General features: G+C 35.0%; 1 protein-coding gene across 1 annotated transcript in view; it reads right to left on the bottom strand.

The window, feature by feature from the left end:
- The window catches only part of LOC106084864 (uncharacterized), a 776,497-nt gene that overhangs the window by 268,378 nt on the left and 489,345 nt on the right, over window positions 1-18,774 (bottom strand). The window contains exon 4 of the mRNA XM_059363995.1: window positions 425-851. Within this exon, the coding sequence (XP_059219978.1) occupies window positions 425-851 (427 nt within the window). The remainder of the gene's footprint in view (window positions 1-424; window positions 852-18,774) is intronic.

The following is an 18,774-nucleotide window of genomic DNA, read 5'->3' as shown; positions in this document are numbered from 1 at the left end:
TCGCAAATACCCATATTCAAACAGAGACGTTCTGTATAATGGCGGAGGTACCAAAGGACATGACATAACCTTTGATTTACCTAAATTTTCCACAGGAAACAATGTTTTTGATAACCATATGCTATATGGGAACAAAATGGGATATCGTCCTTATGTCTACTATGGTTATTAAAGAATTCCGTAAAATGTTCTAAACACAAAAAATCTAAATATTTTCCAATCTTTATGCTCACAGTTTGCGCAACTTGCAACTAACTCAATTCCCTGTTTCATTACATCCATCCACCAAACACAAATCCTCCGTTTAACCACTAACATTAAGCACTTATATGTGCTGGCACTAGCCATAGCGCAATGTGGTGCGCCCAAAGGTATGCTACAAGAAAATTAAATAAAAGCATAAGGGAAACAAGTTAAAACTTACCTTTATTAAATAACTCCGTGGGTTGTGCATGTAATTGCTGGCAATCTAGAAAGCGACGCTGATGCAAACATGTCAACGATGACGAAGGTGTTGCCGAGGGTATTGTTGCCGTTGCCGCCGTAGTATCCAACGATGAAGGCGCTGTACCAGATGGCGTTGTTGCTGCCGTTGATATAGATGACAAAATATTTGGTGGCACTGATGATGACGATGACGACGACGATGAAGGTGAACTAGAGGCAGGTAGAGACGATGCTGATGACGATGCTATTGTTGAAGTTGCTAAAGAAGATGAGGACGATGAGCAGGAGTTGCTTGTAGTTGGTTGTTGCTGGTTAACGGACGTGGAGGAGTTGTTGTTAAAGCCATTGCTATTATTTTGGTATACTGTCGCTGTTGCAGCAGCCGTTAGTGGAGTATTAGGAACCTGCCAAGAGAGAGAAAGCAAAAGAATGCCACATAATGAGTCAGGAGAAAAGACTTTGCATTTGGTTTTTTTTTTTTTATTTTTAATTTTGATTCTTCTTAATGAAATATACAATGAATAGAAAATTAGTTATTATATTCAAGGGTCTGCCTGGGCAAAAAAATGTGAAAGACATTTTCATAAATTCAGATTGTCGTCAAGCGTAGATGCCTTTAGTGAATATTTAATGGGAGAAAAATTAATTTGGCAAAGCTCTGAAAGCGTAGAAATCCTACGTTAATTAAATGATTATTCAAGAGGTGTGAGTTTATGGCACAGGTTGTAGACAAGACACAAAAATGTTAAAGCATACTTTTAGGGGTTGGGGTTTCATAAATTATACATGAAAATATTTATGATTTAGTTGGGGTTGGAGGTAATTGTAATTCCATTTGTGGTATACTTTCAGGCTTAGCGAAGAGGCAAAACTAAGAAGCATATTTTAAAGAAATTGAAAATTCTTAAAACTAAAAAAAAGAAAAAAATTCTAAAAAAATTAAATTAATTTAAATAATAAATAAATCAAGTTAAGGATTTGGATTAAAAAAAAAATTGAAAAAAAAAATTCTTTAGAAAAAAAATTTTGATTTGAAAACTAAGTTAGGAAGAAAATCAAGCCATTTGCTAGCCGACTCACTTGGAGAATTAAAGTCTATTATGTATGTACGCCCTAAATGGGAGAAAAAAAAGAAAAGATAGCGAACGGGTAAAGATCAACCATAGTACGGTGCATATGAGATTAGCGAATGAAGAAGGGAATCAAAACGCAAGGCACGACCAAACATTTGACAAACACAACCATGGATATATATTTTGTCCAAGTTTATTCTGAGGATCAGTTCATATAAAGCAACTTCTAAATATAGTCCAATCTTATCAAAGTCAGGCATGGATTCCGATGAACTAATCTACTCACAATTCCAAATTTTGTCCTTAATGGCTAATAAAAAATTTTATTGGGTCTGCTGTAGGCACTGGGAGGTTAAGACCAGCCAGTGTGCTAAAACTTGGAGACGATATATGTCCTTGTGAGTTGAAAATGCCGCTCAACAAACATGACAGGCCATCCATGCCTGGTGGTAGCGGCGAAGCAACAATGCGATCGGCCCATTACTAGCTGTAGTTGTGATTGTTGTTTCAAGGGTTTGAGTAATGACAGTCAGAGTAGGGCCAATGACTTTAAATTGGGAGTTCAACCCTTCCGGAAACAATGCCAAATTATGCTCTGATGAGAAATGTTTTCGGTACGAATGTCTTTTTGAAATTGCAGCCAAATCGAGTACAAAATGCTATGGATTCCAGATCTTTAGTACGAAGGTCGGTATATATGGTAACTAAATCGAAATATTTTCCGATCATCGATGGGGCAAAAACCACTTAATTTTCCATATTTCGTCGTAATCGGATGAAAAATTTGTCTTCAGTCCAAATCTCATTCGTAAGGATATCGTAGAAAGTGTCCACCTTACTAAAAAGCTCGCACTTCATTGAATCTATGGCACAATCGGCGTTCATCAGAGATCCTTCAATACGGAATTTCTTGATGGTCCGGAACCCATCATAGTCATAGTGTCAACATCAAATGGATGGACGACAGACCCTTCAGCGTCGCCTGACTCTACGATCGGAAAGCTGCTTTTCCATTTATTATGTCTCCAGCGCCTTCCAGATTAATATGACCTCCATCTGTAAGACGCTACACTCAGTCAGAAGGAAGTCAGTTTCTCTCCCGGGGTACTATTCTTCACAGCAGCGATAGTACTGGCGCGGTACCATGTACCATCTGGATCATCTTACGGAGGATAAAGCTGCCCAGAAACTGGTGTCATATCACAATCCACAGTTGAGAATCATCCGAAGCTATGCCGGAAATATCCACAGTACTGTGCCTAGCCTGAGGCATAAGAACGGCCATGGCATTCAGCGACTCCTTTGGGGCACTACTGTAAATTTTTACTGTTCGCGGCCAGAGGTCCACCTCCTTATCGGCTTGCGATAGAAGTAAAGGGCATTCAGGTCCCCAGCAAAGACTCCCAGCATTCGTTTTCGGGTGACACGTACCAGCTCAGTCTATCGGGTACCTTGGGAACCCACCACTATGGATTCTGCTAAAAACTTATACCTGAAGAACATAATTTTATTCTAAATACAAAACTTCTGTCAAACCAGGAAAAATTAGAGCTTTCGAACGAGGAAAACCGCTTTACATGGGAGCTATATCCGGTTATAGACTGATTTGGACCGTACTCGGCAGATTTGTTGGAAGTTATAAAAAAAACCACTCGCTCAATTTCAGCCAAATCGGACCAAAATTGGGCCGTCCAGGGGCTAAAGATGTCAAATCGGGAGATCGGTTTATATGGGAGCTATATTAGGTTTTAGACTGATTTGAACTGAATTTGGCAAAGTTGTTGGAGGTCATAACAGAACACTAGCTGCAAAATTTCAGCCAAATCGGACAAGAATTGCGCCTTGTAAAAGCTCAAGAAGTCAAATCGGGAGATCGGTTTACATGGCAGCTATATCAGGTTAAAGACTGGCTTGGACCCTACTAAACACATTTGTTGGAAGTCACAAAGGAACACCGCATTCGAAGTTTCAGCTTAATCGGACAAAAATTGCGGCTTGTAACGGCTCAAGAAGTAAAATCGGGAGATCGGTTTATATGGAAGCTATATCGGGTTATAGACCGATTCGAACCGTACTTAGCATAGTTGTTGGAAGTCATAACACATCACTATATTGAAAATTTCAGCCAAACCGGACAACATTTACAGCTTCTAAGGGCTCAGGAAGTCAAATCAGGAGATCGCTTTATATGGGAGCTATATCTAAATCTGAACCGATATGGCCCATTTGCTATCCCTAAAGACCTACATTAATATGTGCAAAATTTCAAGCGGCTACTTCTACGCGTTGGACCGCTATCTTGATTTCGACGGAATGAGTAGACTAGTATTCCCCCATCCTATGGTGGCGGGTATAAAAAACCAAAAGCCCCAAAAATGGGATAAACTCTCCCATTGCTGAGATTCTGCAGTCACAATCTTCCTCAACTAGACTTGCACTAGGAATGTGTTTATTTGCCGCTTTGTTTGTTTGTGTGTTCTCTATGGACTCAAAAACGGCTGAACCAAAATTTTTACCGATGGTGCATAATGATCCCGTGGTGCAAAATAGGGTACTACATTTTCTAATATCTGAAGGGGGGCCGGACCCTTTCCCTTGCATTAATTTTCAGAAACACCAGATCTCTGTTAGTAACAACCAAAAGTTTTTGAGTTTAAGTTTTAAGCTTAGTGTGAGCGTTTGGTTCTTTTTCCATGATAGTTGGGATGTTTACTCTATTTAAATAGTTTTATTGTTAAACAAAAATGCTTTTTTCCTCATTGACCATGGAATGCAACAACGTCCGTGACGGAGTCAATGATTGAGTGTAGCATTAACACCGTGTGTTGGGGCAACACCAAGATTTTGGTTGCCATTCGAAAGCGGTTTTTCGTTTTTTTTTATTCGTGATCCATTAAATGAATGTCTAGTATTTGGCAAAAGGAACAAGTGAAGGGGATTGTTTGCTTTTCTGTAGGGGGCGAAATGGAAGGAGGATACCAGTTGCAAAAGCTGCAAATGCTATCCAAAGTGGCAAACACTTTTGGTTAGAAATGTGGGCTGGCAAAACGTCAGCCACTTCAACAAAATGCTTTGAAAGCCATTTTAAATTGCATTTGGGACAAAGTGTGATGGCGGACAGTTTATACGGCTGTTCGTCCGTCCGTCTGTCTGTCTGCCTGTCTTTTTGACTAGCTGACAATGAATGAATTTTGCCATTTGCAAATTGAAGTGCGGTATGTGGCTTGAAATCGTGACGTGTTACCAATTTCACCTTTCTTCTCGGCCAAACAGCCATTCTTTGCATTTGTTTTGCCTTACTTATAAGCACAAAAAAAAAAAGTTTCATTGTTGACTTAATACTGTTCCCCTCTAGTTCCCTCATTTTTTTTTACCCCCCCTATGCACCATTTTATTTTCAATTTGAATGCAATGGCATTTGCAAAAGAAAGTAGGTGTTGGTTGATTGCTTCAAGTTTTTCATGGTTGTTTTTTTTCTCTCTTTGTTTGCCATTTTTTCTAGCCAAAGTTTTTGTGATAGTGGAAAATGAGAGTTTGCCATAGCGCTTTCTACAATGCCACTAAATTTGGCTTTTGTTTCCTTCGTTGAACGCTCAATTTCAGTTTGTAGATGCGAGTGAGCATTATTAGTGGATTTTTATCTTGAAGTGGAAGTGATTTTGTCCACTTGGCTCCGCTTAAAGCAAAGGACCCCATATTGAGTTGTTTTTTGTTATATATGCAGAGTTTATGGTTCGTAGTGACAAAGCAACTCAAATCAACCCACAATAATGGGGACAGCTATTCACTTCAGTTTGACCTTTTTCAATGACATTTGATAAACAAAAAAAAAAAATATATATAAAAATGTGGAGCAAAATTTTATGGTAGGGAAAATTGGCTGAATAAGAAGGAGAAAAAATGAAGAAAGGATTTTTTGTTTTGCAAGTCGTTGGTTATACTGTTGTGTAGAGTTTGTAGTGCCAATCAAATTAGTGACAACCTTGATATGACCTCAACTTGTTTGTGTTGGAAATTAAAGGAAGATATATGGTAGCCTAAAAGTAGGCAATAAATTTTGAAAATTTTCTTTATCCCAAAAGTATGCTACATATATAGGAAAACAAAATTTAAGTTTCTTATTAAGCTTACAATGGTGTACAATTAGGCTTCCGACAATAAATTTTTGCACAGACAGACTTATTTTGTTAAGTTATCAATCGGTGGTTATACTATTATATAGAGTTTGTAGTGCCAATCAAATTAGAGTCAACCTTGATATGACCTCAACTTGGTTGTGCTTGAAATTAAATGAAGATATATGTTAGCCCAAAAGTAGGCAATAAACTTTGAAAATTTTCTTTATCCCAAAAGTATGCTTTATATATAGGAAAAAAAAATTTGAAGTCTCTTATTAAGCTTACAATCGTGTAGAATTAGACTTCCGACAATAAATTTTTGCACAGACAGACTTATTTTGTTAAGTTTCAATCAGTGGTTATACTATTGTATAGAGTTTATAGGCCCAATCAAATTAGAGGCAACCTTGATATGACCTCAACTTGTTTATGTTTGAAATTAAATGAAGATATATGTTAGCCTAAAAGTAGGCAATAAACTTTGAACATTTTTCTTTATCCCGAAAGTATGCTACATATATAGGAAAAAAATTTAAGTCTCTTATTAAGCTTACAATGGTGTAGAGTTAGGCTTCCGACAATAAATTTTTGCACAGACAGACTTATTTTGTTAAGTTATCAATCGGTGGTTATACTATTGTATAGAGTTTGTAGGGCCAATTAAATTAGAGACAACCTTGATATGACCTTAACTTGGTTGTGCTTGAAATTAAATGAAGATATATGTTAGCCCAAAAGTAGGCAATAAAATTGGAAAATTTTCTTTATCCCAAAAGTATGCTACATATATAGGAAAACAAATTTTAAGTCTCTTATTAAGAGTATAATGGTGTAGAGATAGACTTCCGACAGTAAATTTTGTCCTCAAATTGTTTGTGTTTGAAATTAAATGAAGATATATGTTAGCCCAAAAGTAGGCAATAAAATTTGAAAATTTTCGTTATCCCAAAATTATGCCACATTTATAAGAAAACAAATTTGAAGTCTCTTATTAAGCTTACAATGGTGTAGAGTTAGACTTCCGACAATAAATTTTCACACAGACAGACTTTTTTTGTAAAGTTATCAATTTGCTCTTCCCATCGACTTCCCAATCAAGTTGCTGAAACTTTGTTAGCAAAACTGATTCTTTTTCAATTCAAATGCAAAATACCTTTATAAAAGGTATACAGAAACCCAATACAAAATAAAGTCTTAAAAAAGTTACAAACATGTAATTCAGCACCTTGATGACTTTTATAGTCCTCATGTAAACCCACGAAAGTTGCCAACTAAAATCGTCTTTAAAAGGCTATCACCAGCAAAGCAAATTAGTAAATGTGCCGGCGCCACCTATCAATAAATTTATTTACGTAAATAACAAATTGCCATTACGTGCTGTGTAAACACAATAACACTTTGCTACAACGAAAATGATTGAAATTAAAGATAACTCAGCAAGTATGCAAATGCCACGAGTTCGCCTGTAAGATTAAGCAGGGAGCATTTCAAAAATGTGTAAGTAGCAAACGGAGAAGACATTAATTAACCTGTAGAGAGATTTTGCGAGTAGTTTGTTATTTTCGTATTCAACACCCAGATCCTGATTTGGCAACTCATTGAATAATATAAAAAGGTGTCATTAATAAACAAAAAAAAAAAAATCTAAAAAAAAATTGCATAAAAATGCCAAAACTTCGTTTCTATGGGAAATTTTGTAAATTCTTCATTCTTAAAGTTTTCATAAACAAAATTTGATATCAAAGTTACTTTTTATAGAAAACTAGCCGAACCGGGTCTGCTTCGCTGCGCCTTCTTTAACTCTCTAATATCTTTTAAGGGTGGGGACACTTCACCCTGAATGTGGATATCGAATTTGTGCCACTGTATCCCTATGTCCGCTAAATACGCTGAACGACTGCGTTCGAATCCTGACGAGAGTATCGGAAAAAATTTGAACCGGTGGTTATCCCCTCCTAATGTTGGCGACATTTGGGAGTTACCATGCTATGCATAGTCATGTACAAATTCTCCCCAAAGAGGAGTCGCACTGCGGCACGCCGTTCGGATTTGACTAGAAAAAAGGTCCCTTATGATTGAGTTTAAGCAAAAATCGGAAAGCACTCACTCATGTGTGAGAAGTTTGCCCCTGCTCGTCTCCTGGGCAAATTTTTACTCAAATTCGTTTTCTACTCTCAAATACTTCTCATTTGAGTCTCATATTGTCAAAATGGGTCAATTAACCCATTTGACGTATCTTTAGGAGGAAAACCGCCTCCTAGACTTGAACGCAAATTTTAATGTCATATTCGTAATCTACTCCTAAATATCTTTCATTTGAATCCCATATAGCCATGATCGGTTAATGTTCCCAATTGGGGGATATTTGAGGGTGGGGCGACCTCCCATTACTCGGACCTAATTTTGTATGCCATATTTGTAACCTACTGCCGAATACCTTTCATTTGAGCCCCATGTTGACATGAACGTCCAATATGTCTGTTTGGGGGGATTTTGGGGTTGGGGCGGCCTGATGGGTACTTAGACTCAAATTTTAATACCATATTCGTATTCTATTTTCCAATACCTTTCATTCGAATCCCATATTGTCCCGATCGGTCCACTTTTGATTTTGGTTGGTGTTTTTTGGGGTAAGGAGGAGGGTGTATCCCCCCATATAGAAACATTATATAGCCTATGTTTCCTTCCAGACTAAACTACACAATCTGTTAAAATTTCGAGAAAATCGATTCTGCCGTGTTTGGGTCTATACGTAACAAACAAACAAACCGAGTCCCATATGGTGGGTGGCGTGACCCCCTATACTGACCTGACTTTGTAAGTCAGATTCGTAATCTACTCCCGAATACCTTTCATTTGAGTTCCATATTGATATGAGAGGTCAATATCTCAGCTTGGAGGAGTTTTAGTATTGGGGCGACTTCCAGAGTACTTGGACCCAATTTTTAATTCGTATTCTACTCTTCATTACCATTCATTTGATATCCATAATGCCCTTATAGCTCCACTTTTTATTTTGGGTGGTGTTTTGGGGGTAACAGGGGATATCAACAAATTATAAAGCCTACTCCTTCTTCCTGACTATAATCGTTATCTACTCCTGAATACCTTTTATTTGAGTCACATATTCTCATACTCGTCCAATAAACCTATTATAGGGTGTTTTGGGGTCGGGGCGGCCCTCCAGTTACGTGGACTCAATATTTAATATGAAATTCGTACTCTACTCCTAAATAACTTTCATGTGAGTCCCATATTGTCCTGATCGGTACACTTTTATTTTTGGGTAGTACCTTTGGGGTAAGGGGAAGGGTCCGCCCCACTTCCGATATCAAAAAATTATATAGCCTTATTTCATTCCAGACCAACCTACAAAGAATTCAGGGTAATCGGTTCAACTGTTTTTATACCCACCAGCCATAGGTTGGGCTATACTAATCTTGTCATTCCGTTTATTACACCTCGAAGTATTCGCCTTAGACCACATATATATACTCTGGATCGTCTCGACGTTCTGAGTCGATCTAGCTATGTCCGTCTGCAGAAAAGACGATAGCGATTTGTCGATTGCGTAAAGCTAGCCGCTTGAAATTTCGCACAGATACCTTATATCGATGTAGGTCATTGATGATAGCAAATGGGTCATATCGGTTCAGATTTAGATATAGCTCCCTTATAAACCGATCTCCCGATTTGACTTCTTGAGCCCTTACAAGCCGCAATTTTTGTCCGATTTGGCTGAAATTTGGTATGTAGTGTTCCGTTATGACTTTCAACAACTGTGCCGAGTACGGTACAAATCGGTGAATAACCTGATATAGTCCCCACATAAACCGATCTCCCGATTTGACTTCTTGAGCCCCTGGAAGCCGCAATTTTGGAACGATTTGGCTGAAATTTTGCACGTAGTATTCTGTTATGACTTTCAACAACTGTGCCAAGTATTAGACCGTATTTGGTCAAGAACCTGATATAGGTCATATATAAACCGATCTCCCGATTTGATTTCTTGAGCCCTTCCAATCCATAATTTTTGACCAATTTGGCTGACATTTTGCATGCGTTGTTCTGTTACGACTTCCAGCAACTGTGCCAAGTACTGTCAAAATCACTCTATAACCTGTATAGCTGCCATGTAGACCAATCTTTTGGTCATCCTCGTTCGGTTCCTAGAAGCTTTAATTTTTGCTGGTTTTAGAGAAGTTAGATTGTAGAATAAAATTAGGCCCTTCAACAAAATTTATTTTGTATGCATTTTTAGGAGAATCCATGATGGTGGGTTTCCAAGATTCGGCCCGGCCGAACTTAGCACTCTTTTACTTGTTGAGTCTATAAGGAACAAAAAACAAACAGGAATATTTGTCAAAATTTCATTTCAATAAGGAATTTCGTCAAAATTTAGTCAAAATTTTATTTCTATAAGAAACCTTGTCAAAATTTCCTTTCTATAGCAAATTTTGTGCAAATTTCATTTCTCTGGGAAATTTTGTCAAAATTTCATTTCTCTGGGAAATTTTGTCAAAATTTCATTTCAATAGGAAATTTTGTCAAAATTTATTTTTTTTGGGAAATTTTGTCAAAATTTCATTTTTATGGGAAATTTTGTCAAAATGTCATTTTCATGGGAAATTTTGTCAAAATCTCATTTTCATGGGAAATTTTGTCAAAATTTCATTTCTAAAGGAAATGTGGTCAAAATTTCATTTTTATAGGAAATTTTGTCAAAGTTTCATTTCTATAGGAAATTTTTTCAAAATTGCATCTCTATGGGAAATTTTGTTAAAATTTCATTTCTATTGGCAATTTTGTCAAATTTTCATTTCTATGGGAAATTTTGTCATAATTCCATTTCAATGTGAAATTTTGTCAAAATTTCATTTCTATAGGAAATTTTGTCAAAATTTCCTTTCTATGGGAAATTTTGTCGAAATTTCATTTCTATAGGAAATTTTGTCAAAATTTCATTTCTAAAGGAAATTTTGTCAAAATTTCCTTTCTATGGGAAATTTTGTCAAAATTTCATTTCTATGGGAATTTTTGTCAATATTTCCTTTCTACAGGAAATTTTGTCAAAATTCCATCTCTATGGGAAATTTTGTCAAAATTTCCTCTATATAGGAAATTTTGTCAAACTTCATTTCTATGGGAAATTTTGTCAAAATTTTATTTCTATAGGAAATTTTGTCAAAATTTCATTTCTATAGGAAATTTTATCAAAATTTCCTCTATATAGGAAATTTTGTCAAAACTTCATTTCTATGGGAAATTTTGTTAAATTTTCATTTCTATGGGATATGTCAAAATTTCCTTTCTATGGGAAATTTGGCCAAAATTTCCATTTTATAGAAAATTTTGTAAAAATTTCATTTCTATAGAAAATTTTGTCAAAATTTCATTTCTATAGGAAATTTTGTCAAAATTTCATTTCTATAGGAAATTTTATCAAAATTTCCTCTATATAGGAAATTTTGTCAAAACTTCATTTCTATGGGAAATTTTGTCAAAATTTAATTTCTATGGGATATGTCAAAATTTCCTTTCTATGGGAAATTTGGCCAAAATTTCCATTTTATAGAAAATTTTGTAAAAATTTCATTTCTATAGAAAATTTTGTCAAAATTTCATTTCTATAGAAAATTTTGTCAAAATTTCATTTCTATAGGAATTTTTGTCAAAATTTCAATTCTACAGGAAATTTTTTAAAATTTTAATTTCTGTAGAAAAATTTGTCAAAACTTGATTTCTATACGAAATTTTGTCTAAATTAGAATTTTTCTCATTTGGAAAAACCTCTGTTGCCACATTCCTACCCACATTTTCCACTTGTTTCATAACAAATTTGTAATTTTCATGCATGCATTCAGTTCGCTATAAAAATGTTCGCCCTCATTTTGTTTACAACAAAAAATGTTAAATGTTTGCAAAATTGCATAAAATGTTAATTTTTCATAGACATGCACAATTGCATGGCTACGTATTCATGAGAGTCTGTCAATTCGTCAGACTGTCTGCTGCGTGTGTTACCCCCATTAATGCCAATACAAGTCAAGTGTTTTGATAATTTTCAGATATGCACTGCAACTTCGACCATAGCTCATTTGCATTTTGGCCGCAGTTAAAGTGTGCAAGAGGGGGAGGGGGCATCCACAGCTAAGCATTAAAAAATAATCACATACAGGGTGGCTGATGAATATTGCTACAATGATGAATATTGCTACATTTTTTTTTTCGGTGTATGGAATACATTTTTCTTTTATTCATGTTAAATTAAATTATTAAATTAATTATTAAATTATTATTAATTAAATTAATTAATTAATTAATTAAATTAATTATTAAATTATTATTATTAAATAGAAAAAAAGTTATTACATTTTTTTTTGGTAGCGGCTTTCATCAGCCACCCTGTATGTTAAGTTAATAAACAAGGCCATTATATATTAGCCATCATACCCATATGATAATGGGCCCATAGCTACGATACCAGTCAAGCAGCAGTAGTAGTTGACAACATAGTAGATAGTTGTTCTAATATAGCTGTCTGTATGGCCAGACTCTGGCCGCTATTATTTGTACACATGGTTATCGATCACTAAAGTCTAAACGTGACTGGCATACGTAACAATCTCGATAATAACTTAAGCGCGAATGCACGATGACAGTGATCATGGTGATCAGCGAGGTTTTAGATAAACACCACAAAGACAAGATCAGCTAAATTAGTATTAACACCTGAAGTGGGCTTAGTGCACGCGATGTGGAAAATGGTTAGAAATGTTAACTATTTGATTGCCAAAGTTTTTCTTGGTATGGAAACGGGAATACAAATGATTAAGGTAACAAAGCGGTGGTTCTTGTTACCATTCAGTCATAAGCCATAAAATTCATAAATCTTAGTTAAAACTAGTTTAATTAGACTTTTTACGAAGGCAGACTTGTCCAACATTTTAGGAGAGAAAATATTTTCAGATAATGGCCAAAAAAGCATAAATCACTCCATTTGAGGTAGAACTGGAATATCATGCAACTCCAGTATAAACACATGTCTCCTTCATTAAAGCAAAGACAAGTATTACTGTTGTGAATAATAATAGTGCTACCAATGATGAATATGAAACCATAATCAGGACATAAGGGTGTGTAAAAAAAATTAGCAAGGAAATTTTTACAAAATTTTATATGGAATATATTTTGACAAATTCTCCAATGTCATTAAAATTTCACAAGAACTCTCCCATTTTCAAAGAAAATCTAAACAAAGTGATTTTGTGGGGAAAAAAGTTTGACAAAACTTCCCATTTTAAAGAAATTTGGACAAAATTTCCCATGTTAAAGACATTTTGACAAAATTTACCATGTTAAAGAAATTTTGACAAAATTTCCCATGTTAAAGAAATTTTGACAAAATTTCCCATGTTAAAGAAATTTTGAAAAAATTTCCCATGTTAAAGAAATTTGCACAAAATTTCCCATGTTAAAGAAATTTTGACAAAATTTCCCATGTTAAAGAAATTTGCACAAAATTTCCCATGTTAAACATTTTTAGACAAAATTTTCCATTTCATTAAAAACAATAGGAAAAATTACCCATGTTATGTAGACATAATTTCCCATGTTAAAGCAATTTTGACAAATTTTCCCATGTTAAAGAAATTTTGACAAAATTTCTCATATTAAAGAAATTTTGACAAAATTTCCCTTGTTGAAGAAATTTGAGAAAATTTCCTATATTAAAGAAATTTTGGTAAAATTTTTCCATGTTAAAGAAATTTTGACAAAATTTCCCATGTAGAAATTTGACAAAATTTCCCATGTAGAAATTTGACAAAATTTCCAATGTTAAAGAAATTTTGACAAATTTCCCATGTTAAAGAAATTTTGACAAAATTTACCATGTTAAAGAACTTTTGACAAAATTTACCATGTTAAATAAAATTTGACAATAATTCCCATATTAAAGAAATTTTGACAAAATTTCCCATGTTAAAGAAATTTGCACAAAATTTCCCATGTTAAACATTTTTAGACAAAATTTTCCATTTCATTAAACAAAAATCGGAAAAATTTCCCATGTTAGGTAGACATAATTTTCCATGTTAAAGCAATTTTGGCAAATTTTCCCATGTTAAAGAAATTTTGACAAAATTTCCCATATTAAAGAAATTTTGACAAAATTTCCCATGGTAAAGAAATTTTGACAAAATTTCCCATGTTGAAGAAATTTGAGAAAATTTCCTATATTAAAGAAATTTGAGAAAATTTCCTATATTAAAGAAATTTTGTCAAAATTTCCCATGTTAAACATTTTTAGACAAAATTTTCCATTTTATTAAACAAAATTCGGAAAAATTTCCCATGTTATGTAGACATAATTTCCCATGTTAAATCAATTTTGACAAATTTTCCCATGTTAAAGAAATTTTGACAAAATTTCCCATATTAAAGAAATTTTGACAAAATTTCCCATGTTGAAGAAATATGAGAAAATTTCCTATATTAAAGAAATTTTGTCAAAATTTCCCATTTAAAGACATTTTGACAAATTTTCCCATGTTAAAGAAATTTTGACAAATTTTACCATGTTAAAGAACTTTTGACAAAATTTACCATGTTAAATAAATTTTGACAAAAATTCCCATATTAAATAAATTTTGACAAAATTTCCCATGTTAAAGAAATTTGCACAAAATTTCCCATGTTAAACATTTTTAGAAAAAATTTTCCATTTCATTAAACAAAAATCGGAAAAATTTCCCATGTTAAGTAGACATAATTTCCCATGTTAAAGCAATTTTGACAAATTTTCCTATGTTAAAGAAATTTTGACATAATTTCCCATATTAAAGAAATTTTGACAAAAAGTCTCATGTTAAAGAAATTTTGACAAAATTTCTCATGTCAAAGAAATTTTGACAAAATTTTCCATGTTAAAAAAAATTTGGCTACATTTCTCATGTTAAAGAAATGTTGACAAAATTTTCCTTATTTGTAGACACAATTTTCCATGTTAAACAAATTTTGACAAAATTTTCCATGTTAAAAAAAACTTGGACAAAATTTCCCATGTTAAATATTTTTAGACAAAATTTTCCATTTCATTTAACAAAATTCGGAAAAATTTCCCATGTAATGTAGACACAATTTCCCATGTTAAAGATATTTTGGCAAAATTTCCATGTTAAAGCAATTTTGACAAAATTTCCGATGTTAAAGAAATTTGGACAAAATTTCCCATGTTAAAAAATTTTAACAAAATTTCCCATGTTAAAAAAATTTGGACCAAATTTCCCATGATATGTAGACGCAATTTTCCATGTTAAAGTAATTTTAAAAAAATTTCCCACGCTTAATAAATTTAAAAAAAAATCCCTTGTTAAAGAAATTTTGACAAAATTTCCCATGTTAAAGAAATTTGGACAAAATTTCGCATGTTAAATATTTTTAGACAAAATTCGGAAAAATTTCCCATGTTGTGTAGACACAATTGTCCATGTTAAGGTAATGTTGACAAAATGTCCCATGGTTATGCAATTTTGACTCTATTTCCCAATTGACAAAAAATCCCATGTTAAAGAAATGTTGACAAAATTTCAACAGTTAAATATTTTTGGCTAAAATTTTCCATTCCATTAAAAAAAAATTCCGAAAAAATGTCGCATATACTTTTCGACCAATTTTGCCAAGACAAAGAAATTCTCAAACAAGTAAAAGCGTGCTAAGTTCGGCCGGGCCGAATCTTATATACCCTCCACCATGGATCGCATTTGTCGAGTTCTTTTCCCGGCATCCCTCTTAAGCAAAAAAAAGGATATAAGAAACGATTTTCTCTGTTATAAGAGCGATATTAAGATATGGTCCGGTTTGGACCACAATTAAATTATGTGTTGGAGACCTGTGTAAAATGTCAGCCAATTCGAATAAGAATTGCTTTGTGGGCTCAAGAAGTAAAATAGAGAGATCGATTTATATGGGAGCTGTATCGGGCTATAGACCGATTCAGACCATAATAAACACGTATGTTAATGGTCATGAGAGAATCCGTCGTACAAAATTTCAGGCAAATCGGATAATAATTGCGACCTCTAGAGGCTCAAGAAGTCAAGATCCCAGATCGGTTTATATGTCAGCTAAATCAGGTTATGAACCGATTTGTACTTTATTTGACATAGTTGTTGATAGTAACAATAAAAAACGTCTTTACGAAATTTCAGCCAAATCGGATAGGAATTGCGTCCTCTAGAAGCTCAAGAAGTTAAGTCCGCAGATCTGTTTATATGACAGCTATATCAGGTTATGAACCGATTTGAACCATATTTGGCACAGTTGTAGGATATCATAACAAGATACTACGTCTCAAAATTAATTCAAATTGGATAAGAATTGCGCCCTCTAGAGGCTCAAGAAGTCAAGACCCAAGATCAGTTTATATGACAGCTATATCAGGCTATGGACCGATTTGAGCCATACTTAGCACAGTTGTTGGATATCATAGCAAAACACGTCGTGCAAAATTGCATTCCAATCGGATAAGAATTGCGCACTCTAGAGGCTCAAGAAGTCAAGACCCAAGATCGGTTTATATGGCAGCTATATCAAAACATGGACCGATATGGCCCATTTACAATACCAACCGACCTACACTAATAAGAAGTATTTGTGCAAAATTTCAAGCGGCTAGCTTTACTCCTTCGGAAGTTAGCGTGCTTTCAACAGACAGACGGTCGGACGGACGGACGGACAGACGGACGGACATGGTTAGATCGACATAAAATTTCACGACGATCAAGAATATATATACTTTATGGGGTCTCAGACGAATATTTCGAGTAGTTACAATCGGAATGACGAAATTAGTAAACCCCCCATCTTATGGTGGAGGGTATAAAAATATCTGGGTGGACCTTACCCCTTATTCAAAAACGCCAGATTTCAGAGATGGGTAGACCGATTTAAGAGAAATTTTGCATGCCACCTTATGGTACACCAAAAACACGAGGTTGTTATCAAATTTTGGGGTCAACCAACCTGGGGGGACGCCCCATCTCAAAATACAGCCGGACGGACGCGTTTACCGACTGCAACAATATGCGTATCAAATGAAAGGTATTTAAGAGTGGAGTACGAACTTGGTATAAAAATATGACCTGAAGTGTTGGGGAAGATCATGGGGGAAGTCGATGTACTAAGTTACTGCCAAATCTGATGAGAATTACGCCCTCTAGAGGCTCAAGAAGTCAAGAATTCAGATCGGTTTATATGGCAGCTATCATAGGTTATGATCCGATTTGAACCATACTTAGCACAGTTGTTGGAAGTAATACCAAACCACCACGTGCAGAATTAAAACCAAATCGGATAAGAATTGCGACCTCTAAAAGCTGAAGAAGTCGAGACCCATGATCGGTTTATATGGAAGCTATACCAGGTTATGACCCGATTTTGACAAAACTTAGCACAATTGTTGGAAGTGATACCAAACCACCATGTTCAGAATTAAAACCAAATCGGATAAGAATTGCGCCCTCTAAACGCTGAAGAAGTCAAGACCCATGATCGGTTTATATGACAGTTATATCAGGTTATGTACCGATTTACGCCATACTAAGTTCAGTTCTTGGAAGACATAACAAAACACCATATGCAAAATTGCATACATATCGGATGAGAGTTGCGCCGTCTAGCGGCTCAAGAAGTCAAGATCCAAGATCGGTTTCTATGGCAGCTATACCAGGTTATGCACCGCTTTTGACAACACTTAGCACAGTTGATACCAAAACAGCTGATACCAAAACACCACGTGCAAAATTACAGCGAAATGGGATAAGAATTGCGCCCTCTAAAAGTTGAAGAAGTCAAGACCCATGATCGGTTTATATGGCAGTTATATCAGGTTACGTACCGATTTGCGCCATACTAAGTATAGCTCTTGGAAGACATAACAAAACACCTCATCCAAAATTTCATCCATATCGGATTAGAGTTGCACCCTCTAGCGGCTTAAGAAGTCAAGATCCAAGATAGGTTTATATGGCAGCTATATCAGGTTATGACCCGATTTTGACAAAACTTAGCACAGTTGTTGGTTGTGATACCAAAACACTCGTCAGTCAAATCGGACGAGAATTGCGCCCTCTAGAGGCTAAAAAAGTCAAGTCCCAAGATCGGTTTATATGACAGCTATATCAATACATGGACCGATTTGGCCCATACTTAGCGCAGTACAAAATTTCAGCCAAATCGGAAGACAATTGCGCCCCATAGAGGCTCAGGAAGTCAAGACTCAAGATAGGTTTATATGGCAGCTATATGAAAACATGGACCGATTTGACCCATTTACAATCCCAACCAACCTACCAATCCCAACCAACCTACAACCAACAATCCCAACCAACCCTAATAAAAAGTATTTGTGCAAAATTTTAAGCGGCTAGCTCTACTCCTTCGAAAGTTAGCGTGCTTCCGACAGACAGACGGACGGACGGACGGATAGATCAACCATGGTGTAGGGTATACGATTGTACGAAAATCCAAATGTCAAAGAAATTTTGACACTCCACCCCAATATACTCGCAATATCCTCTCGCTACAATACCAAAATATGTGGATATAACTAAACGACATAATAGATATTCATCAGACAGCTTCAAGTGCGTTGCATCCGTTGAGTGAGATAAGGCATCGCACTTTGTCGGGCATTTGGTTGTCTCTCAGGATGTGTATGCTGCAATACCACAGATGACTAACAATGGTGATAACTCTAAATACCCTCTGCTGCCGAAAAGAGGACGGGCAAGCAGATCAGCATGGTAGGTAGCATGACAGCAAAAAAGGCAGTAAATCATAATACACAAAGCATAGATAAAATAAAAATTTCTTATAAACTGCAGAAGACAATATATGCATGTACTCGCAGATACTTAAGTTGTTATTGCAAATTTTCACTAAAGGGTAAACAATGGAGGAGTGATATGGGTTATTAAAACTTGGGAATGCTAGTAATTACAAATTTTTTATTTTATTATTGAAATAAAACAAGGGAAGCAAATAACAATGCAAGAAATTCAGACAGGACGAAATTTACTTATTCACCATGCAATAAAGTTCAGACGGGACAAAATTTGCTTATTCTTAACCTA

The sequence above is a fragment of the Stomoxys calcitrans genome, chromosome 2 (assembly GCF_963082655.1).
Source record: "Stomoxys calcitrans chromosome 2, idStoCalc2.1, whole genome shotgun sequence".
In the NCBI taxonomy this organism is placed as follows: Eukaryota; Metazoa; Arthropoda; class Insecta; order Diptera; family Muscidae; genus Stomoxys; species Stomoxys calcitrans.
The sequence above is the reverse complement of the archived record's forward strand: the minus strand, read 5'-3'. Positions and strand labels throughout refer to the sequence as shown.